Raw genomic sequence first — 19,260 nt, 5'->3', positions numbered from 1 at the left:
GTTTAGGCCAATACGTATTCTTCTACATATTTTTGGTAAATAAAAGCACAATAAGGATTATTGATTGCTTTGCACAAAAGTTATAGCATTTACAAAATAGGGGATCATTTTATGGCATTTTTATAAAAAAAATGTTGTGTTTTGCTCATGGTAACTGGATTCCAAAATTTCAGAGTTGGAAGAAAGTTTGAATGGGAATATAAATGCAGCAGATTCAGTTTTTCAAAGTTCTCCTAACTTGGGGTAATATGAGCAAATTGTGTAAAGATTTAGAGGATTAAAAGAAAAGTTAGCAAAAAGATTTTTGCTTTTTTTCTGTGCCTTCAGTGCCTTACTGCGTGTCCTGCTGTTACTCCGCAGCAGCAGGACAGAGCACTGTGGCAAGCTAGTGGGGTAGGGTTATGCCGCGTACAAACGATCAGATTATCCGGCGGACCGGTGAGTCCTTGGTTGGACTAATTTTGAACGTGGCTCCATGAAGACGAGACTAGCGAAGGAAGTGAATGTCGCCACCTCCATCAGCGAGATTGACACCTTGTTAGCCCCGTCGCCTGGTATGGATTTAAAGGGGAACCTCTATGCTGAAAAAACAGCGTGGGGTTCCCCCCGAAGTCCATAGCAGACCCTTATCCAAGCACGCAGCCCGGCCGATCAGGAAAGGGGGTGGGGACAAGCAAGTGCCCCCCCTCCTGAGCCGTACCAGGCCATGTGCCCTCAACATGGGGGGTGCTTTGGGGAATTGGGGCCCTGCAACCCCCCACCCCAAAGCACCTTGTCCCCATGTTGATGAGGACAAGGGCCTCTTCCCAACAATCCTGGCCATTGGTTGTCAGGGTCTGCAGGCGGGGGGCTTATCAGAATCCAGGAGCCCCCTTTAATAAGGGGGCCCCCAGATCCTGCCCCCCCACCCTATGTGAATGAGTATGGGGAACGATGTACCCCTACCCATTCACCTGGGGGGAAAAAGTGTTAACAAAAAAACACAACACAGGTTTTTAAAATACTTCATTAGACAGCTCCGGGGTCTTCTTATGTCTTCGGGGGTCTTCTCGCCGGACTCCTCCACTATCTTCTGCTCTTTTACTGCTAGCAGAGGAGCCCAGCTTTCTCCTTCGTCGTTGCCACCTTCCGGGGGTCTACTTCCGACTTCGGGGGTCTTCTTCCGACTTCGGGGGTCTTGTCTCGCTTTTCGGTTCTTCTTGCCGTGTCTCCGCTATCTTCTTGCAACTCTTTTACTAGCATTGGCCCAGTCTTGATGCTGTCAACTTCTTCGTCTGCCTTCTTCTTCTTCTCTTCTTCTTACCCTGGCCGTTGGTTGTTGGGAAGAGGCCCTTGTCCTCATCAACATGGGGACAAGGTGCTTTCCCAAAGCACCCACCCCCCCCATGTTGAGGGCATGCACTTCCTTCGCTAGTCATGTCTACCTGGAGTCATGTTCAAAATGAACGGACTTTACTCTGTGTGTGGGCAAGTCCGTTCATTTCAAAAGTCCGGTCGTGTTTGGGTGTGTGTGGACAAATCCGCTCGTTCAGAAAGTCCGGTGGAACTCCGCTGCAAAGTCCGGCGGATTGTCCACCAGACTAAGTCCACTGGATAGTCTGATCGTGTGTATGCAGCATTAGAGTTGCCACCTTATCCCTTTAAACCCAAACACATAGGAATTACACAGGCCAATTCTGACATTTCTCTCCTACATGTAAAAATCATATATTTTTTTTTTGCTAGAAAATTACATAACATCCCCCAAACATTACATATTTTTTTTTAGCAAAGACCCTAGAGAATACAATGGTAGTTGTTGCAACTTTTTATGTTGCACGGTATTTGCGCAGCAATTTTTCGAATGCCCCTGTAATAGGAATATGACATGGCAGGTCCTCTTTACAGTGAGATATGGGGTCAATAAGACCCCACATTTCACCACTAGGCTGGGAAGCCTGAAATAAAAAATAAAATAAACTATTCACGGCTTCCCAGCCTAGGTGCCTCTGTTTTTTTTTATGCAGAGGCCGGGCGTAACATCATGCCCGGCCCCCGACGATCATAGAGATTTCCTATGATAAACATCCAGGGCCAGCGGATCCTGTCTCTGACTCACCGATCGTATTAGTGAGTCGGTAGGAGGGGGGGGCGCTATGATCATTATTATGGTGTAGGGAATCGCTGGCTAAAAACTGCAATATCTGAATGATGTCTGTATCTGATATCCTTGCTCAAAGTCCATCACATCATATGACGATGGGCGAGCAGCAACATGTTTTAAGGTGGTAATTAAACTCACTTGTTGCCTTATCTGCATTTAATTAGCCTCAGAACCTGTGTAATTCATATGTGTTCGGGTTTAAAGGGATGAGGTTACCCTAGGTAGGTGGGTAGGTATGTTTACAGCAACAGGTGACACTAATCCTAGTGATGACACTGCTTACCAATCATTAGATGTTGTGTCTGAATTTGTTTTCTTTAATACCTCCTGTATTAAGGATGAAGGATCACAGAGACACTTTTGGACAGCAGCATTGTCATTCGGGGGGGGGGGGGGTACTGTTAGGCGCACCAGCTTACTTTAATACATTAACAAATTAAAGCTAATCTCCAGCTAATAGTTTATAGGCAGTTACAGTATTGCCGCGTACACATGACCGGACTTTTCGACAGCAAAGGTCAGACGGAACAAATCCCTCTGACAATTCGACCATGTGTGGGCTCCTTAGGACCTTTGCTGTCCAAAAATTGTGCTGCAATTGCAGCAACATGCCTCGCAGGAGGCATGTTGCCCAAAAGTAGCTCCTGAATTTTTTTTATTATGCTTCCCGTGATTAATGTTGCCACGATTGCAGCGCAAATTATCGCGCGTCAATCGCGCCAAGCCAGAGTCATGACTTGAGGTGTCATTCAAATGAATGGCATCTCAAATGCAAGTCTCACGATTTTTCATTCACACATCAGCGCTTTCAAATCGCTGGCAGATTCGTGGCAAATCTGCACACAATTCAAAACACTGAAGTGTGAATGCAGCCTGAGAATGGGTAAGCTGCAATATAACAAATAAATGCTCTTAGATTTTTTTTTTTTACCAAGTTAAGAAACTTGACATTTTCTTTCTAAATGTTTTTCTTGTAAAAAATGTTGTGCATCTGTGTGTATGGAGTCAGTATATATTTTTTTAGTTTATACATTTTTAGTGGCTATAGAAGCATAGAATTGTTCATTGGTAAAAGGGTTTAAAAACCACTGTCCTAATGTATAACATTTAAAGATAACTTTTCTCTAATAGCTGAAAATCTCATTGTCTAGATTGGCATATATTTTAAGAGTATTGCCTTTTGTTCCATCTCTGTAGCTTTCCTGGGCTCCTAAGTCCAGCATTTAGTATTCTGTACATGTTCTCTGTCTGCGATCCTTATCTTTCTCTTTCCAATAGGCTCAGTGTTGTAATGTCTTTACACAGACTCTAAATGACTATCAGCTCCTAATCTCTCTACATCAGATCAGCAATGATTATGTTTGATCTGTTAGGACATCCCTCCTCCTCTTTCCCACACTGCATATTTATGTGTTCACTTCAATATGTTTGCTGCTCATCTCAGAAATGCAGCATGTCAGACCCTCACAGTAAAACACTCATCACTTATCATCGTTATCCAACATTGTGTCACACGGATCTTATTTTCTATTGATTTCATCTAGGATTGACATTAACTGCATTGTTAACCTTTGTAAAGATGAGGGGCCAGACGTGTATCATCTTAATTGGATGGGTTTATGGCTTCCTAACTCTTAACCTAGCTCCAGGGAGCATGAGAGGGCACCTACCTTGTATCCACAGGTTGTAACAGAAGGTTCTATCCTCTTTCTTTGTGCTCTACAAATTCACTAAAGATAACTATGGTTGAAAAAAAAAATGGAAAAAGACTTCTGGTTATGTTACTATTTGGAGATTACAATACATAGTTGTAAAAAAAAGTCTAAAGGCTATATTAACTAGGACAAGTAATGGGAGGGATGGGGACTCAATGTTGTGCAGGGCTGCTTAAGGGTCTACAAAACCATCCAAACAACCAACCAACAATTTTGCATGTCCTAATCCAGGTCTATAGATTTTCCAAAATGTCTAATGCTTAAGGAAGTATTGTAGAGTTATTCTTGCAGAAGACATGATGTCGGTAGAAATAGATATTTTTATTATTATTAATTGATGCCAAAGAACAACACAGAGAACAGAGGATCCAACATATGGCCACTGCTTGCTTCATTAAAAGACTTCTCATTATTCTGATCTCCACTGTTTATTTTTCTTCATTGGGGACATATTTCTTTAATTGTTGTGTTAATTTTCTCATGTCTAATTGACAAAAGATCCAGATGGACTAAATCTTCTTGGTCTCAATATGTATTAGGAAGAGCCATGGACCATTTATTTGTCTATTAACACTGTAAACGGTTGAGGAGGTTCATCTGTAGACATAAACTTAGAGTTTAAAATATCAGCTGCCAGTCATTAAGATGCTGTCAACAGCCATTTAAAAGGGCGATGATTTTAGTGGTGTACTATTACATAGTACAAATAAAGCTGTTTTAGAAAAATGTTGTTGTATTATTAGCATTTAATACAAATATTTTGAAATATTGGAACATTTATGTGCCGTATAATGGCCATGTAAATGTTGATATCAATAGCACAGTAATTCATTGCTACCACTTATTCCTAAAATAACCAGAGACACTTGTAACAACTTGTCTTCTGGGCACTTGAACCCCCCTCTCGCCCAGACCAATTTTCAGCTTACAGCACAGTCACTATTTGAACAACAATTGCACGGTCATACAACACTGTACCCAAATAATTTTTTTATAATTTTTTCCCACAAACAGAGCTTTCTTTTGGTGGTATTTTATCCCCTCTGGGTTTTTTATTTTTTGTAAATAAAATGAAAAAAGACCGAACATTTTGAAAAAAAAATAAAAAAACAGTTTTATACTTTGTTTTGCAAACAGGTAATTTTTCTCCATAATTGATGTACGCTGATGAGGCTACATTGAGGGGCACTGATAAGGCAGCACTGATGGGCACTGATAGGCAGCACTGGTGGGCACTGATAGGCAGCACTGGTGGGCACTGCTAGGCGGTACTGGTGGGCACTGATGAGGTGGCACTGGTGGGCACTGATAGGTGGCACTGGTGGTCACTGGGAGGTGGCACTGGGTGGTGTCACTGAAGAGTGGCACTGAAGGACATTGATAGGTGACACTGAAGGGCAATAATAGGTGGCACTGATAAGTGGCACTGATGGGCACTGATAGGTGGTAGTGATAGTCACTGGTAGGTGGCACTGATAGGCAGCACTGCTAGGTAGAACTGATGAGACATTGATTGGCACCACTGGTGGGCATTGGTCGGTGGCACTCATATACACTGGTGGGCACTGATTGGTCGGCACTGATATGCACTGGCAGGTGGCACTGGTGGGCACAGATGAGGTAGCTGTGCCTCTTCCTCTTCTGGACCAATGCCCCTTAAACAGAAGCTGGTAATTGGCTTTTTTCTCTCCTCACACTGACAGTGTGAGGAGAAAAAAATGATTACCGATCTTCTGTTTACATCATGTGATGAGCTGTCATTGGCTCACAGCTAATCACATGGTAAGGAGCCAGGATCAGCCCCTTACTCTGACCTGTGATCATTTGCGTCTCATTGACTTGTTGATCACAGAGCGTGCCGCACGCACCCTGAAAGGGTTGCGCGGGGAGCGTGCAAAGGGGAGGATGTCTATTGATGGCCTCTTGGCAATGCAGGTCCACGCTGTAGCCATCACTTGGCTATAGTGCAGACGGGAAGAGGTTAAAGTGGTTATAAACCCTTATATATACACAGTGAAGTGACTGGCCTCAGGTGATACCTTGAGATGAAACACATCGTCCTACATAAGTTCAACCTGTTTATCTGCAGTCTTCTCTTTTCTACATCAATTCAAATGACAGAATTTATAAAGCTTGTCTGAGCTGTTGGGAAAAAGGAGGGGGAGAGTTGAAGTTACACTCTGCAGAGCTCAGTGAGGGAGAGCTGATTGGAAGGAAGGGAAGGGAAGGGACACCCCCCTTCACAATGCACACAGGGACAGAGCTGAGGCTGGCAATCAACTAGAGCTCCTTCCCCTGTCACCTTTTTTACTTGGTGTCAGGAAAACTTGTCAAAATGGATTCATGCTGATAGTAAGGCAATGATGCAGCAGAAAGAAATAACACTAATGCCACGTACACACGACTGGACTTTTTGACAGCAAAGGTCCGACGGAACGAGTCTGTCAGACAATTTGATTGTGTGTGGGCTCCATCGGACCTTTGCTTGCCAAAAATCCAGCGGACTTTAGAAATAGAACATGTTTTAAATTTTCCCACCGGAACTCCCCCGGACCGAGAAATCCGTTTGTGTGTATGCTAGTCCGACGGGCAAAAAAAGGGCAGCTATTGGCTCCTGGCTATGAACTTCCTTATTCTAGTTTGGTCGTACGTCATCACGTTTGAGTCTGTCGGTTTGGTTGTGTGTGGCCAAGTCCAGTCATTCGGAAAGTCTGTCGGAACTCCCCTGAAAGTCCGTCGGAAAGACCGTCTGACCTAGTCCCTCGAAAAGTCCGGTCTTGTCTATGAATTCTTAATTGAGACACAATATAGTGGGATATGCTCTATTCATATTTCATGCCTTAACTTGTTCATAGTACAACAGGTTAAAGAGACAGCACTAAATACAGAATGCATAATTCTTCATAGCGTTTTTACATTTTTTGACAATTTATACAAAACAGAAATGAATGAAGACTGAAACATTGGATGGAGAATGATGCTGAATGTTTGATTGGGTTCAGATCAGGAGCCATATTTGGCCACTGAATCACTATCACCTTGTTCTTTAGAAATGCAACAGTGGCCTTAGATTTGTGTTTTTGGATCATTATCATGTTGGAAAAGTGCACAACGACTAAGGGCACGGAGTGATGGTAGCACCTTCTCTTTAAATAAAGAGCACTACATCTGTGAATTCATTATACCATCAATGAAATGCAGATCCTAAACATCAGTTGTACTCATGCAGCCCCACAGAAGGACACTGCCTCCACCATGTTTCACTGTAGACACCATGCATTTTTCTTTGTACTCCTCACCTTTGCAACACTATGCAGCTTTGAGGCCATCAGTTACAAAAACATTTATCTTGGTCTCATGACTCCAGAGTTCAGAGTCCCAAAATTCTTTTTTTTCAGCATGGGCCCTGTCAAAATGGAGATGGGCTTTAGGAGAGGCTTGCTTCGTGGGCAACACCCATGCATGTTATTTCTCCGCAGTGTGCGCTGTATTGTGTCATGGGAAACAATCACCCTAGTTTGGCTTTCTACTTCTTTAGCTAACTGCAGTAAACTTGTACGGCAATTTTCTTCAACTCTTCTCTTTAGAAGACATTCCTGTTGAGGTGATAATTTCCGTGGAGGGCCTTGATATCTCTGTGAGATGGTTGCAGTTCCATCTTTGTTAAATGTTTTTATCACTTTTGCTACAGTATTTTGACTACTAGGTAAAGATTTGCTGATCTTCTTGTAGCCTTCTCCTTTCTTGTGTAAAGAAATGATTTTCTTTCTCAAGCCTTGTGGTATTTCTCTTCTATGTGGTGCCATTGCTGACAGCATGAAATGGGAAGGTAATCAACTATCTGCAGGACACCTGTTTAATGAATATTAGTCTCACCTGTAATTGAATTCTTGTTAATTAGGATTTTTCTGTCTAAAATATAGCTTTGCTTCTAACACTTTCATAGGGGTGTGTTCATTTTTGTCTTGAATGAATTTGTTACTAAAAAATACTTTTATGTTATAGCAGCCCGACTAGCTATAGCCCGCCAATGGAAGCAACCCATTGCTCCCAATGTCAGCCATGTCATTGAAATTTTAAATGAACATTTGCTGATGGAGCATCTCTTTGCAAAATCACAAATGTCCTTGAGGAAATTCCACTACCATTGGAAGCCCTGGCTCTCCGACCCCAGGGCTAAACCCTGTACCTGATTAGAACATAACTTTTACCCCCGGTGATAACCTCCGTGTAGAGGTAATCTTCCTGATCTACTCTCCCTTAGAGTACCCTGAACCCACTGCGATAAGAATGACACGGAGACAGGCAACACAGCTCACTAACTACATACTAATCTCGATCCCCTACTGGTATCCATCCTTCTCACTTCTTCCTTCCTTCCCCTATCCCTCCCTTCCCCCCTTCCAGTTCCCTTCCATCTTGAGGAACTGGAATAATCCCTCAACTTTGTGCGCTTGTTCGAGCTATATGCTTTTTGTTATTGTTGTTTATGGACATTATATCTTACCTATGTTTTGTCCGTAATTTTTCATGTCTTAATCTGTATTTTATTCAGCATTTTCAATAAAGCTCTTTGAAAATCGAAAAAAAAAATATATACTTTTATGTGTGTGAAAATTAACAAATCTTGGTTGCAATCAATAGCTCGCATTTGTGGGAGTATATTTGTAGTATAAGGAATGGTGGAGAGTTTGAACCAAAAAATATCATGGATAGACCTGTTCTGAGACTATAACATACATCAATTTTTTCCCCAAATGAATTACTGTAGGTAAAATAAGGTTTTCATGGAACTTTTTATGGTTTTCAAAAAAAAGGAAGGCAGACCTTGGGAAGGCAAAGGTTAAATTACATTTCTGTACAAGTCACAAAAGAAAAGTCACACAAAGAGAAGTAAATATTGGAGACTAAAGCCCCATACACACTATCAGTTTTTCTGCTGAATCTTTCCTTCAGATTTACCAAAACCATATAATGTGAGGTCAAACCTTAGGAGTTTTCAGTGTGCAATCAGGCAGGCCCTTGCAGAGAGAAAATGCTAAAAAATGTGTATATGTATATATATATATATATATATATATATATATATATATGTATATATATATATATATATATATATATATATATATATATGTATATATATATGTATATATATATCCATAACTAGTTTAGAGGCACTTACGGGTCTTTCAGAGGAGGAAGATCAAAAACAGCAGTGTTTTTATTGTCAACATTTTGGTCTTGGTCTTGAGAAAGATAGACTGAACTTCATTGAAATGTTGACAATAAAAACAATGCTGTTTCTGACCTTCCTTCTCCGCAAGACCCGTGAGTGCCTTTAAATTATTTTTTGCATTTATATGGATTTCTTTGTGGGCGAGCACCTGGGCATTCACTTCATACATAATGTGCCGTGGTTACCTTTGGAACTATATATATATATATATATATATTCATTTATATTTGAAACAAGATGACTGCCAGTGTACTGGAGAGTCAGGAGGATAGTACTTTAGGTTGGGTGAGTAAAATTAAAAATAATTATGTAAAGCTAAAATCAGGCTCTAAAATGAGAAGTGGATTTGCTGAAAGGGTAGGACATAATAACAACAAAAATACAGCTTATGAAATATTAGAATTTTTAGGTGTACTGACAAGGGTAGCTCCACTGCATTGGTCCAGGGCATGAATGTGTAATGTTTTGTCCTACACTATGTCAATGGTTGGCAGGAGTTTATAACCTGGAATTGGCATATAAGGGTCATTATTGCTACTTTAATTTCTAAGCCCTATATTTACCTTGGATTAGTGTAAAGCTGTTTTTTATATTCCAGGCTTGTTTATTTCCAGACCTAGTGAGTCTCTGACTCTCAAGCACCTCTTAACGGTAGTAAGTAGTGCTCTGCTTGTATTAATGGGATGTACGAGAATGTTGTTTTTGAGTCTAAAGCCTTGTACACACGATTGGATTGTTGGTCAACAGAGCGTTAGACTTTTGTCCGAAGGGCTTGTGCCGGGAACTTGTCTTGCATACAAACACCACACAATTGTTAGCCAACAAACACAAACGTAATGATGTACTACGTGGAATTTCACCTCTTGAGCGCCACCCTTTGGGCACCTTCTGCTAATGTCATGTTTGGTGAGCATTGATTCCAAGCATATGTGTTTGTACTTTGTACTTTTGTGTGACGGACTTGTGTACACACGATTGGAAAATCTGACAACAGACCATTGCCGCCAAAAATTTACTAGCCTGCCATCCAACATTTGTTGGAGGAAAGTTGAACGACAATTGTCTGAAGGAGCGTATTAACAGTTGGATTTTAGGCAAACAGTCTGTCATCACACAATTCCCTGAAGAAAATCTGATCATGTGAAAGAGGTTTAAGATTATTAGGAAGTGTACAGTATGAAAACTTCTGCTTATTTCTCAAATTTTTTTTTTTTGTGTCTCAACAGGAGGCATTTTTGAATTTCTGGAAGGACCCACAGGACAGCTTGTGAGCGCAGAAGAACAAGCATTCAGGTTTGCAGCAAACATCATCAACAGAAATAGAACATTATTACCAAACACAACTTTAACCTACGATATTCAAAGAATCAATCTCTATGACAGCTTTGAAGCAAATCGAAAAGGTCAGTGTAACGCTTAAAGTCCATTTTATTAAAAAAACTCCAGTTTATGTTATGATAAAATGTATATGTTAGCTGTTTCTACTGCAACAAAAATATGACAAATTTGGTTTAGTTACACAAGCTATTTACATGTATGTTATCATATGTAAATTACACATACCAAGTACACTATTTGGCAAGGGGGGTGACGCATCACCAAGTGCTTTTGCAGATTTGCAGCTAAACATTTCACCAACCTGTTCAATGGACTATGAAAGAATATCATCATGCTGCTGTGGTCATCCCTATGCAGTGACGTACCAACGGGGGGGGGGTTCAGGGTCAGGAGAGGCACCCCCCTCCATCCCTCCGCCTGATTCCATCCCTCCACCACCATCCCTCTGTCACTAATCCCACCCCTCTACCACTGGTCCCATCATTATACCACCATCCCTCTGCCACTGATCTCATCCCTTCACCACCATCCCTCTGCCTGATCCCATCCCTCCACCACTATCCCTCTGCTTGATCCCATCCCTTCATCACCATCCTTCTTTCTGATCCCATCCCTCTACCAGCATCCCTCTGCCTGATCCTATACCTCCACCATCATCCCTCTGCCACTGATCCCTTCCCTTCACCACTATCCCTCTGCCATTATTTCCATCCCTCCACCACCATCCCTCTGCCTGGTAACCCACTAATCCCAATAAACAATGGTAACCCACTAATCTCTTTAATAAAAGATTTAATTTAATCTAATAAAGGAACCTAACATTTATTTTCAGGCAACATCCAATGAACATGAAGTGTGTGTACAGAGTAAAGCCGGTTATAGATAATGTAATTTTATTTTCTGCAACCACAGTCAGTGTTTATGGGGGAATTTCCGGCGGAGTTATTATTGTGTTCTTTTGGTGGGTGGTGGGGATAGGGTAGGCAGCTGTTCCTGCTACTGGGAAAACACACAGTGATTATTGCTAGTAGCTATTACCACTGGCAATAATTGCATGAGAAATCCAAAATCAACCTGACCATACATGTTTTGGAACTCAGCTGGTCCTACTAAACTGGCCCCAATTCAAACCTTTTATGGCCAGCTTTAGCCATAATAGTAAGCATACTGAATATAGAACAGAACCAATATTGCTTTAGTAAACTGGAATTAGAATGTCATAGGAGACACCCATATATAGCACTGCTACAGTGGGATGAGAAGATAATGCAGAAGATATTTATCATTGCCACTCAAAAGCTGGGCTCATCAATCAGCAGCTGGTCGCACCTCGCCCCGCCCATTGGTTTTGGATTGGCAGAAATGACTGTGCTTCATCACAAGAGAGACCCATTTAGGCTGCCAAAAGTGGCTTTTGATAAACTGTAACTAAGAAGTTGGTAGTTTGGATATCCAGTTTCTGCCTTCTTCACCTTATTATTACTTATTAATCCAATACAAAGATAATCCTTTAGCACAGAGGTCAGCAACCTGTTGACCACAGGTAGCCGACATGCAAATTGCAAAAATGTTCCTGCTTACCGCTCCTCTCCCTTCACCTCCATCACTCTCATCTTCACTGCAAAGCATTCCCCCGACACAAACGCACAGCAATGTGTAAATAGCACTCTCCTACATTACAACCAATGTACAGCAGAGTGGAGGCAGCACAGTACTGGACGAAGAGCTGGAGCAGGAGTTGTCTCAGTTAACCTTTTAAGTTAACCAGCAGGTGATTGTTTTTTTAGGATTCTAAGAATGTCCTAGCAACCAATCACTAGCTTGTTAATATAAAAAGTTACCTCCAACAGCTTCTGCTCCCACACCCATCCAGTGCTTTGCTGTCTCCCGCTTTCCGCTCTCCTGTAAACTATTTGTAAGGTAGGAGAATGCTACCTACACACTTCTGTGTGTTTGTGTTGAGGGATGATGTGAAGGGGCAAAGGACACTGCTGGAGGGACAGTGGACACTACTGTGGTGGGCAGAGGAAACTTCTATGGGGGCCATAGGACACTGCTTTGGTGGAGGGGGGCACAGGACATTAATGTAGGGGGGCAGAGGACACTGCTATGGGGTGCAGAGTGGCAGAGGACACTACAGTGGGGGTGTAGGGGTGATTTGAAGAGGACAGATAACACTGTTATGAAGGAGCAGAGGACAGTGTAGGTAGACAGAGGGGGAGTGATGTGAAGGGGCAGAGGACAGCACTGTGACACACTATGTGTTCTTCATGCAGTGTTTTTATTGTGGGCTTTATCGTTATGCATTTATTTTAAAGGGCGCTGCCCCCATCCCTCCCAGGTTCTCTGATTTCCTCTGTGTTATCCAGGTAGATGTCAACCTTTGAAAGTTTGCCTACCTTGCTTTAGAATATGCTATCTTTGACTATCCCCATTTTACAGTGTTTTTATTAACATCTGAAGCATTGTAAAAAATCTTAAACTTTTATTCCATTTTCATTTCTTATTTCACATTTTCACATAGAAAATCAGTACTCATTTTGTTTGAAGTTGTGAACAAAAGTATGAAAGTGCTGCTATTTCTAGGCCATACATTTACCCCCCTCCTACTGCTTTTTACCTTCAAAAAACAAATAACATTTTATTGCCGATCCCTTAGCCGAAACAAGCTCCCACTGGGTCACCGGTTCTCTGACATCTCTGTGCTTGGGCCATGATGAGGAAGAGGAATTGGGGGATCTATACTGAAAAAAGTCAGTCAGTTCCTCTGCTTTAGAAAAGTCTCAGTCCTTGCAACAGTCTTTGCTACAGCTTAGAACCAGATGTACTGGAGAAGCAGTGGGCCCATGACACTTGTAGGGTGCCTGCTTCAACTACAGCTATTACAAAGTATTAAGGAGATATTAGTTTATTTTGTGATAGGCCACAGCAAGGGGGTAGGGTAACAAAGGAAAACTGGGTTTATGTATGGTGACCTATTGAAATATTAATGCTATGCTATAGATCAGTTATGTGGTTTGAAAGGTTTGCAAGATCCACAAGCAAAACATGCAATCATTTTTCAAATTATTAGCCATAATAATCATGTCTCTCAGAAATAAACACAATATCCTGATGGTACTGTAAGTTAAAATTGAATTAAGGAAGCAGTCAGTTCTGTTTAGTTACGAAACAGCAGACACTTTCAAGGAAACAAGCAACAAGTATTTGCTTTGCCAACATGAGAAAAAGCTCCAAGATTTGTTGTGCCAGATGTCATTTTTTAAGCAAATTGCTACCCGGCTTCTGAAATTTGTCCAGCGCTAACCTACTTTGATGGATTTCCACGGCACCTTAAAATATAATTATATGTGACTTAACTTTCTTCTTCTGTGAGAAAATATTTTTCAAGAATTTAACATGAGTTTTCTTTCTTGGGTTCAAGAGAAAAGCTGCAGCTGATTTGTGTTGTAGGTCAAAAATTGGTCACGCTGTTATCCTTACTGATTTACTTTTGTGCCTTGTATACAACGAAGATGTGCTCAATGGTTTGGTTATTACCTACTTGTCTGGACAGTTTTCAGGCAATTTATGAACTCAGTTCTCATTGTGGCCAGCTCTAAACCGATAAAAATTGATCTTTCTTTTCCTCTGACTGAAATTGCCCTTAACGGACCTTAGTAAATTATATGTGTAGGCTGCGTATACCTTATTGTAAAGTGTTACTGCTGGGATTGTGCATCACAGTATTTTCTCTACCTATCATACATACTAGGTATGTCTCCCCTCTGAAAACGCTTCATTTAGGGGTTGCACAGAGTCAAAATTTCATACAATTTAAAATAGAAAATAATTTACCAACTTTTCCTATAAACTGTTAAAACGGGAGTTCCGCCGTTTTTTTTTTTTTAAGTCAGCATCTACAAATACTACAGCTGCTGACTTTTAAAATAAGGACACTTACCCACCCAGCGTGCCCGTGATGTCGGCACCCGAAGCCGATCTTTCGATCGGTTCTCGAGTGCTGCCACCGCCATCTTGGGTATGGGAATCAGGAAGTGGAGCCTTGAGGCTTCACTTCCCGGTTCCCTACTGCGCATGCGCGAGTCGCGCTGCGCAATAAGGATGGTCCCCTCTGTCTCTGGGATCCGCATGTTTCCCAGCAGACAGTGGGGGACCCGCAGGAAGTGGCGTAAATATCTGAAGATTCTGAGGATATCTATCCCGTAAGTGGGTGCAAATACCTGGACTGTACAGGTATCTGCACCCCCCTCACCCCTGAAAGGTGCCAATTGTGGCGCCGGGGAGGGGGGTTTCAATGAGTGGAAGTTCCACTTTAGGGTGGAGCTCCGCTTTAAGCAAGACAGTTTTCATCCAAACAATACATTTAAGACAAGGCTGCCATATAGAGAAACTCTGCATGATGAAAAATGCAAGATTACCCAGGAAAAAGGACTGGGTTGAAGGTGACAAAACCTATACTTGGCTTTTCCCTTTACATGACAAATGATCCAAAAACCTATTCATCCTTACTTTTCTTAAGTCTTCAAATTGTCACCAGTTGATGCTATCCACAATGTCTGGCATCAGAAAGTTAAAATGTGATGGCATTTGTGCCGGTTTAATACATTTTGTAAAACATGGTCAAATATTTCTTTCTGGTTTGTTATATAATCTGTCTTGAATAATATACCTGTTATTGGAATGCATTGGTAAACTAATAGCCCATGCAGATGGTCTTTGGGCTTATGACTATGGCATAAGTTTGACATCAGTCTGAGATGCTTTTAGTTCAATTGGAATCTTTTGACAGGTGCATTTGAGCTGCAGTTGACATCCTTCTGAACTGCATTTGACCTGTATAAAAAGTGTAATTTTCATTCCCTTAGACATATATTGGGAAACAAAACCCATCTACAGTGAACAGAAGCAAATCGACAGAGGCCTTAATATGGTTGCATGCCCTCAAGAACCCCCTGTGTTTGCTTTATTTAACTACTTGTCTATTGGGCACTTTCATTCCCTCCTTGCCCAGACCAATTTTCAGATTTCAGCGCTGAATTACAATTGTGCGATCATACAACACTGTACCCAAACAAAATTGTTAGCTTTTTTTGACACAGATAGAGCTTTCTTTTGGTGGTATTTAACCACCACTGTGTTTTTAATGTTTTGCTAAATAAACAAAAAAAATAAAAATGTGTTTGTTAGTTTCTGTTATAAAGTTTTCTAAATAAGTATTTTTTCTCCTTCCCTGATGTGCGCTAATGAGGCTGCAAAGATAGGCTGAACTGATGGGCACTGATAGGTAACACTGATAGAGTAGCACTGATGGGCTCTGATAGGTGGCACTGATGGGCACTGATAGGCATCACTGATGGGCACTGACAGGCATCACTATTGGGCACTGACAGGCAGCACTAATGAGCACTGACAGGCATCACTGATGGGCACTGATTAGCAGCACTGAAGGACATTGATTGGCAGCACTTGTGGGCACTGTTGGGGCTGCACTGATAATCAGCACACTGGTGATCAGTGCTCTCCTCCCCTCTCGTGCTGTCAGCGTAAGATGAGGGCTGACGATAAGGGGCAAATACTGTTTACCCTGTGATCAGCAGTGATTGGACACATGGTAACATGATAAAGAGCCGCTGTGATTGGCTCTTTACCCTGACCTGCGATTAGCTGTTTTAGAAGGACACACTGATCACAGATCATTGCCGATGTGTGCCACAGGGGGGGCATGTGAAGCGTGATCACAGGAGGATATCCATAGATGCCATCCCAGCATTGTGAGCCTGAGCTATATCCGTCTTTTGGCTATAGCATAGGCAGGAAGAGGTTAAACACAGGAGAAATTGATATTGAAAGGATAGTGTTTGTTTTTAACTTAGAGGTTTTCTTTTTGCCAAAGGAGAATTAGAAAGTAAGAGGGGGTTTCATGTGTTTAAAGCATTTACTTGCAATCACAGTATTTTAACTGTCCGTGGATCCACAGATCTCTATTTTTCCAAATGCAAATAAAATACATGCACCTGAATGCAAGCAAATGCAAAGTGTGAATTATACAAATTAAAATCATTACTGTACCTGCATTTATAAGCATTTAGAAATGTCCTATAAATGCATATAATCATATATATTCCATCTCCCATGTGAAGTAGGCCTAGCTAGCTGGTTGAGCAGCAAATTAGAATTTTGTAAGGAGCAGTAAATGAAATGACAGATGATGAATGGAGTTAGAGAAATATTTAATCTTCAGCTTTGTAGTCTAAACTGACAATTCACTTGAGATGGCAGTTTACAATTCAGCTGCATTTAACACTGAATGCATTTAACACTTAACAGATTTAACAAGAAAACAGTCAACTCTACAAAGGATTGTTTTCTTTCACGGTTCTGTCAGTAGATCACATACTGTATATATCAGCGCTTTATACAGGGCTTATTAAATAAAAATGCACTTAACAAAGCTCTTTAATTGACAGGCCTTTCAACAGGAGTCTTTTTTATACTAGTAACCTTAGCTAAACATTAACAACCATTCTTTTGCTTTGCTACATCCCCACTGATTAAAAGAAAAATAATGTCATGAATGTGATGGTAAACCTTCTGTGAGAATAAACCTTCCATATTTCACTAAGCCATCAGTTTCAGGGCATATTCCCTCTAGATCCACCACTTCTGGCTATGCATATACACATTCCTGTAAAGGAGCAACAGAGGCTTCAAACCACCCAGGGATTGCAGAACAAATATTGTAGTGATAGGTGTGACAAAAGTGAATTATTTCATGCAGGATTTAAAAAATGAGTACATTCACATTAACTACAATTGATGGTGACAAGGATTTGATATTTCCCTTGTAATAATGGAAGATAAAGTCTTTTTTTAAACTCCATTCTTTTTTCTTTTGCAATATTTATTAATGAGAAAAAAGAAAACAAATAAACTGAACAATGGTGAAGGTAGTGTTTTTTTTTTTTAAACAATCATATATAAAATCAAACAATACAGGTATAGAATGGGAAAATGTTTATCCCGAAGGAGAGGCAACCCCAGTCTAATCTTAGACGAGGCTCTAGAGCTGAGCTTGGCAGGCCTACTCTTGAATTGTGGAACAAGGTGAAGGTTCCTAGAACACAACAGAAGGTCATGAATAAGGATGGGCTTTATGTTCGGGTTGAACATTGGCTTTTTACCCGTTCACCGAATAGCGAACAGTTTGGGGTGTTTGCAAATTCGAAAACCCTTTAAAAGTCTATGGGAGAAATCAAAAGTGCTAATTTTAAAGGTTAATATGCAATTTATTATCATAAAAAGTGTTTAGGAACCTGGGTCCTGCCCCAGGGGACATGTATCAATGCAAAAAAAATTTTAAAAACTGACTTTTTTTGGGTGCAGTGATTTTAATAATGCTTAAAGTGAAACAATAAAAGTGTAATATTCCTTTAAATTTCGTAGGGGGGTGTCTATAGTATGCCTGTAAAGTGGCCCGTGTTTCCCGTGTTTAGAACAGTCTGACAGCTAATTTACATTTCTAAAGGGAAAAAAAAGTCATTTAAAACTACTTGCGGCTATAATGAATTGTTGGTCCAGCAATACACATAAAAGTTCATTAATAAAAACGGCATTGGATTTCCCCACAGGGGAACTCCGAGCCAAAATGAAAAAAAAAAAAAAACGCATGGAGGTCCCCCCAAATTACATACCAGGCCCTTCAGGTCTGGTATGGATTTTAAGGGGAACCCCGTGCTAAAAAAAAAAATCCAAACCAGAACCTTATCCGAGCACGCAATCTGGCAGGCCACAGGAAAAGAGGGGGACGAGAGAGCGCTCCCCCTCCTGAACCGTACCAGGCCACATGCAAGCAACATTGGGAGGGTGCTTTGGGCTAGCCCCCCCAAAGCACCTTGTCTCCAAGTTGATGGGGAGAAGGGCCTCATCACCACAACCCTTGCCCAGTGGTTGTGGGGGTCTGCGGGCAGGGGGCTTATCGGCATATGGAAGCCCCCTTTAACAAGGGAACCCCCAGATCCCGCCCCCCATGTGAATTGGTAATTGTACCCCTACCATTTCACAAAAAAAGTGTCAATAATGTTAAAAAAGACAAGAGACGGTTTTTGACAATTCCTTTATTAATTTCTTCTTCTGTCCCCGCTTCTTCTTCCATCTTCTTTCTTCTGGTCTTCCTTCAGTGTTCTTCTTCTTCCTACATCTTCTTCTTCCTCCGCTTCTTCCTCTATCTTCCTCCAGTCTTCTTGTCCGGCATCTTCCTCTGGGTTGTTCTTCTCCGCTTCGTCCTCCCCGCGATTCACCTCAGCTGGAGTCTTCAGCTGCGTGACGCTTCTGTTCAACTGACAGTTCTTATATAATGGAGGACGGTGACCCCACCCCCTCTGATGCATGGGGGCTTCCTTATGGCTTTCCTCATGTTGTCAGAGGGGGTGGGGTCTCCGTATCGTGCGGAGGATGAAGCGGAGAAGAAGAAGCCAGAGGAAGATGCCAGACGAGAAGACCAGAGGAAGATAGAGGAAGAAGTGGGGGAAGAAGAAGATGAAGGAAGAAGAACACCGAAGGAAGACCAGAAGAAAGGAGATGGAAGAAGAAGCAAGGAAAGAAGAGGAAGTTAATAAAGGAATTGTCAAAAACCGTCTCTTGTCTTTTTTACAATGTTTGACACTTTTTTGTGAAATGGTAGGGGTACACCCCATTACCAATTCACACAGGGGGCAAGATCTGGGGGTCCCTTTGTTAAAGGGAGCTTCCAGATTCCGATAAGCCCCCCACCTGCATACCCCCACAACCACCGGGCAAGGGTTGTGGGGATGAGGCCCTTCTCTCCA

General features: G+C 41.6%; 1 protein-coding gene across 1 annotated transcript in view; it reads left to right on the top strand.

Annotated features, from left to right (window-relative positions):
- The window catches only part of GRIK3 (glutamate ionotropic receptor kainate type subunit 3), a 792,036-nt gene that overhangs the window by 384,572 nt on the left and 388,204 nt on the right, over positions 1-19,260 (top strand). Inside the window, exon 2 of the mRNA XM_077481789.1 lies at positions 10,321-10,497. Within this exon, the coding sequence (XP_077337915.1) occupies positions 10,321-10,497 (177 nt within the window). The remainder of the gene's footprint in view (positions 1-10,320; positions 10,498-19,260) is intronic.

This window comes from Lithobates pipiens, unplaced genomic scaffold (assembly GCF_037356315.1).
Source record: "Lithobates pipiens isolate NorthernLeopardFrog02 unplaced genomic scaffold, aLitPip1_a1.2 Scaffold_16, whole genome shotgun sequence".
NCBI classification, from domain to species: Eukaryota; Metazoa; Chordata; class Amphibia; order Anura; family Ranidae; genus Lithobates; species Lithobates pipiens.
The sequence above is the reverse complement of the archived record's forward strand: the minus strand, read 5'-3'. Positions and strand labels throughout refer to the sequence as shown.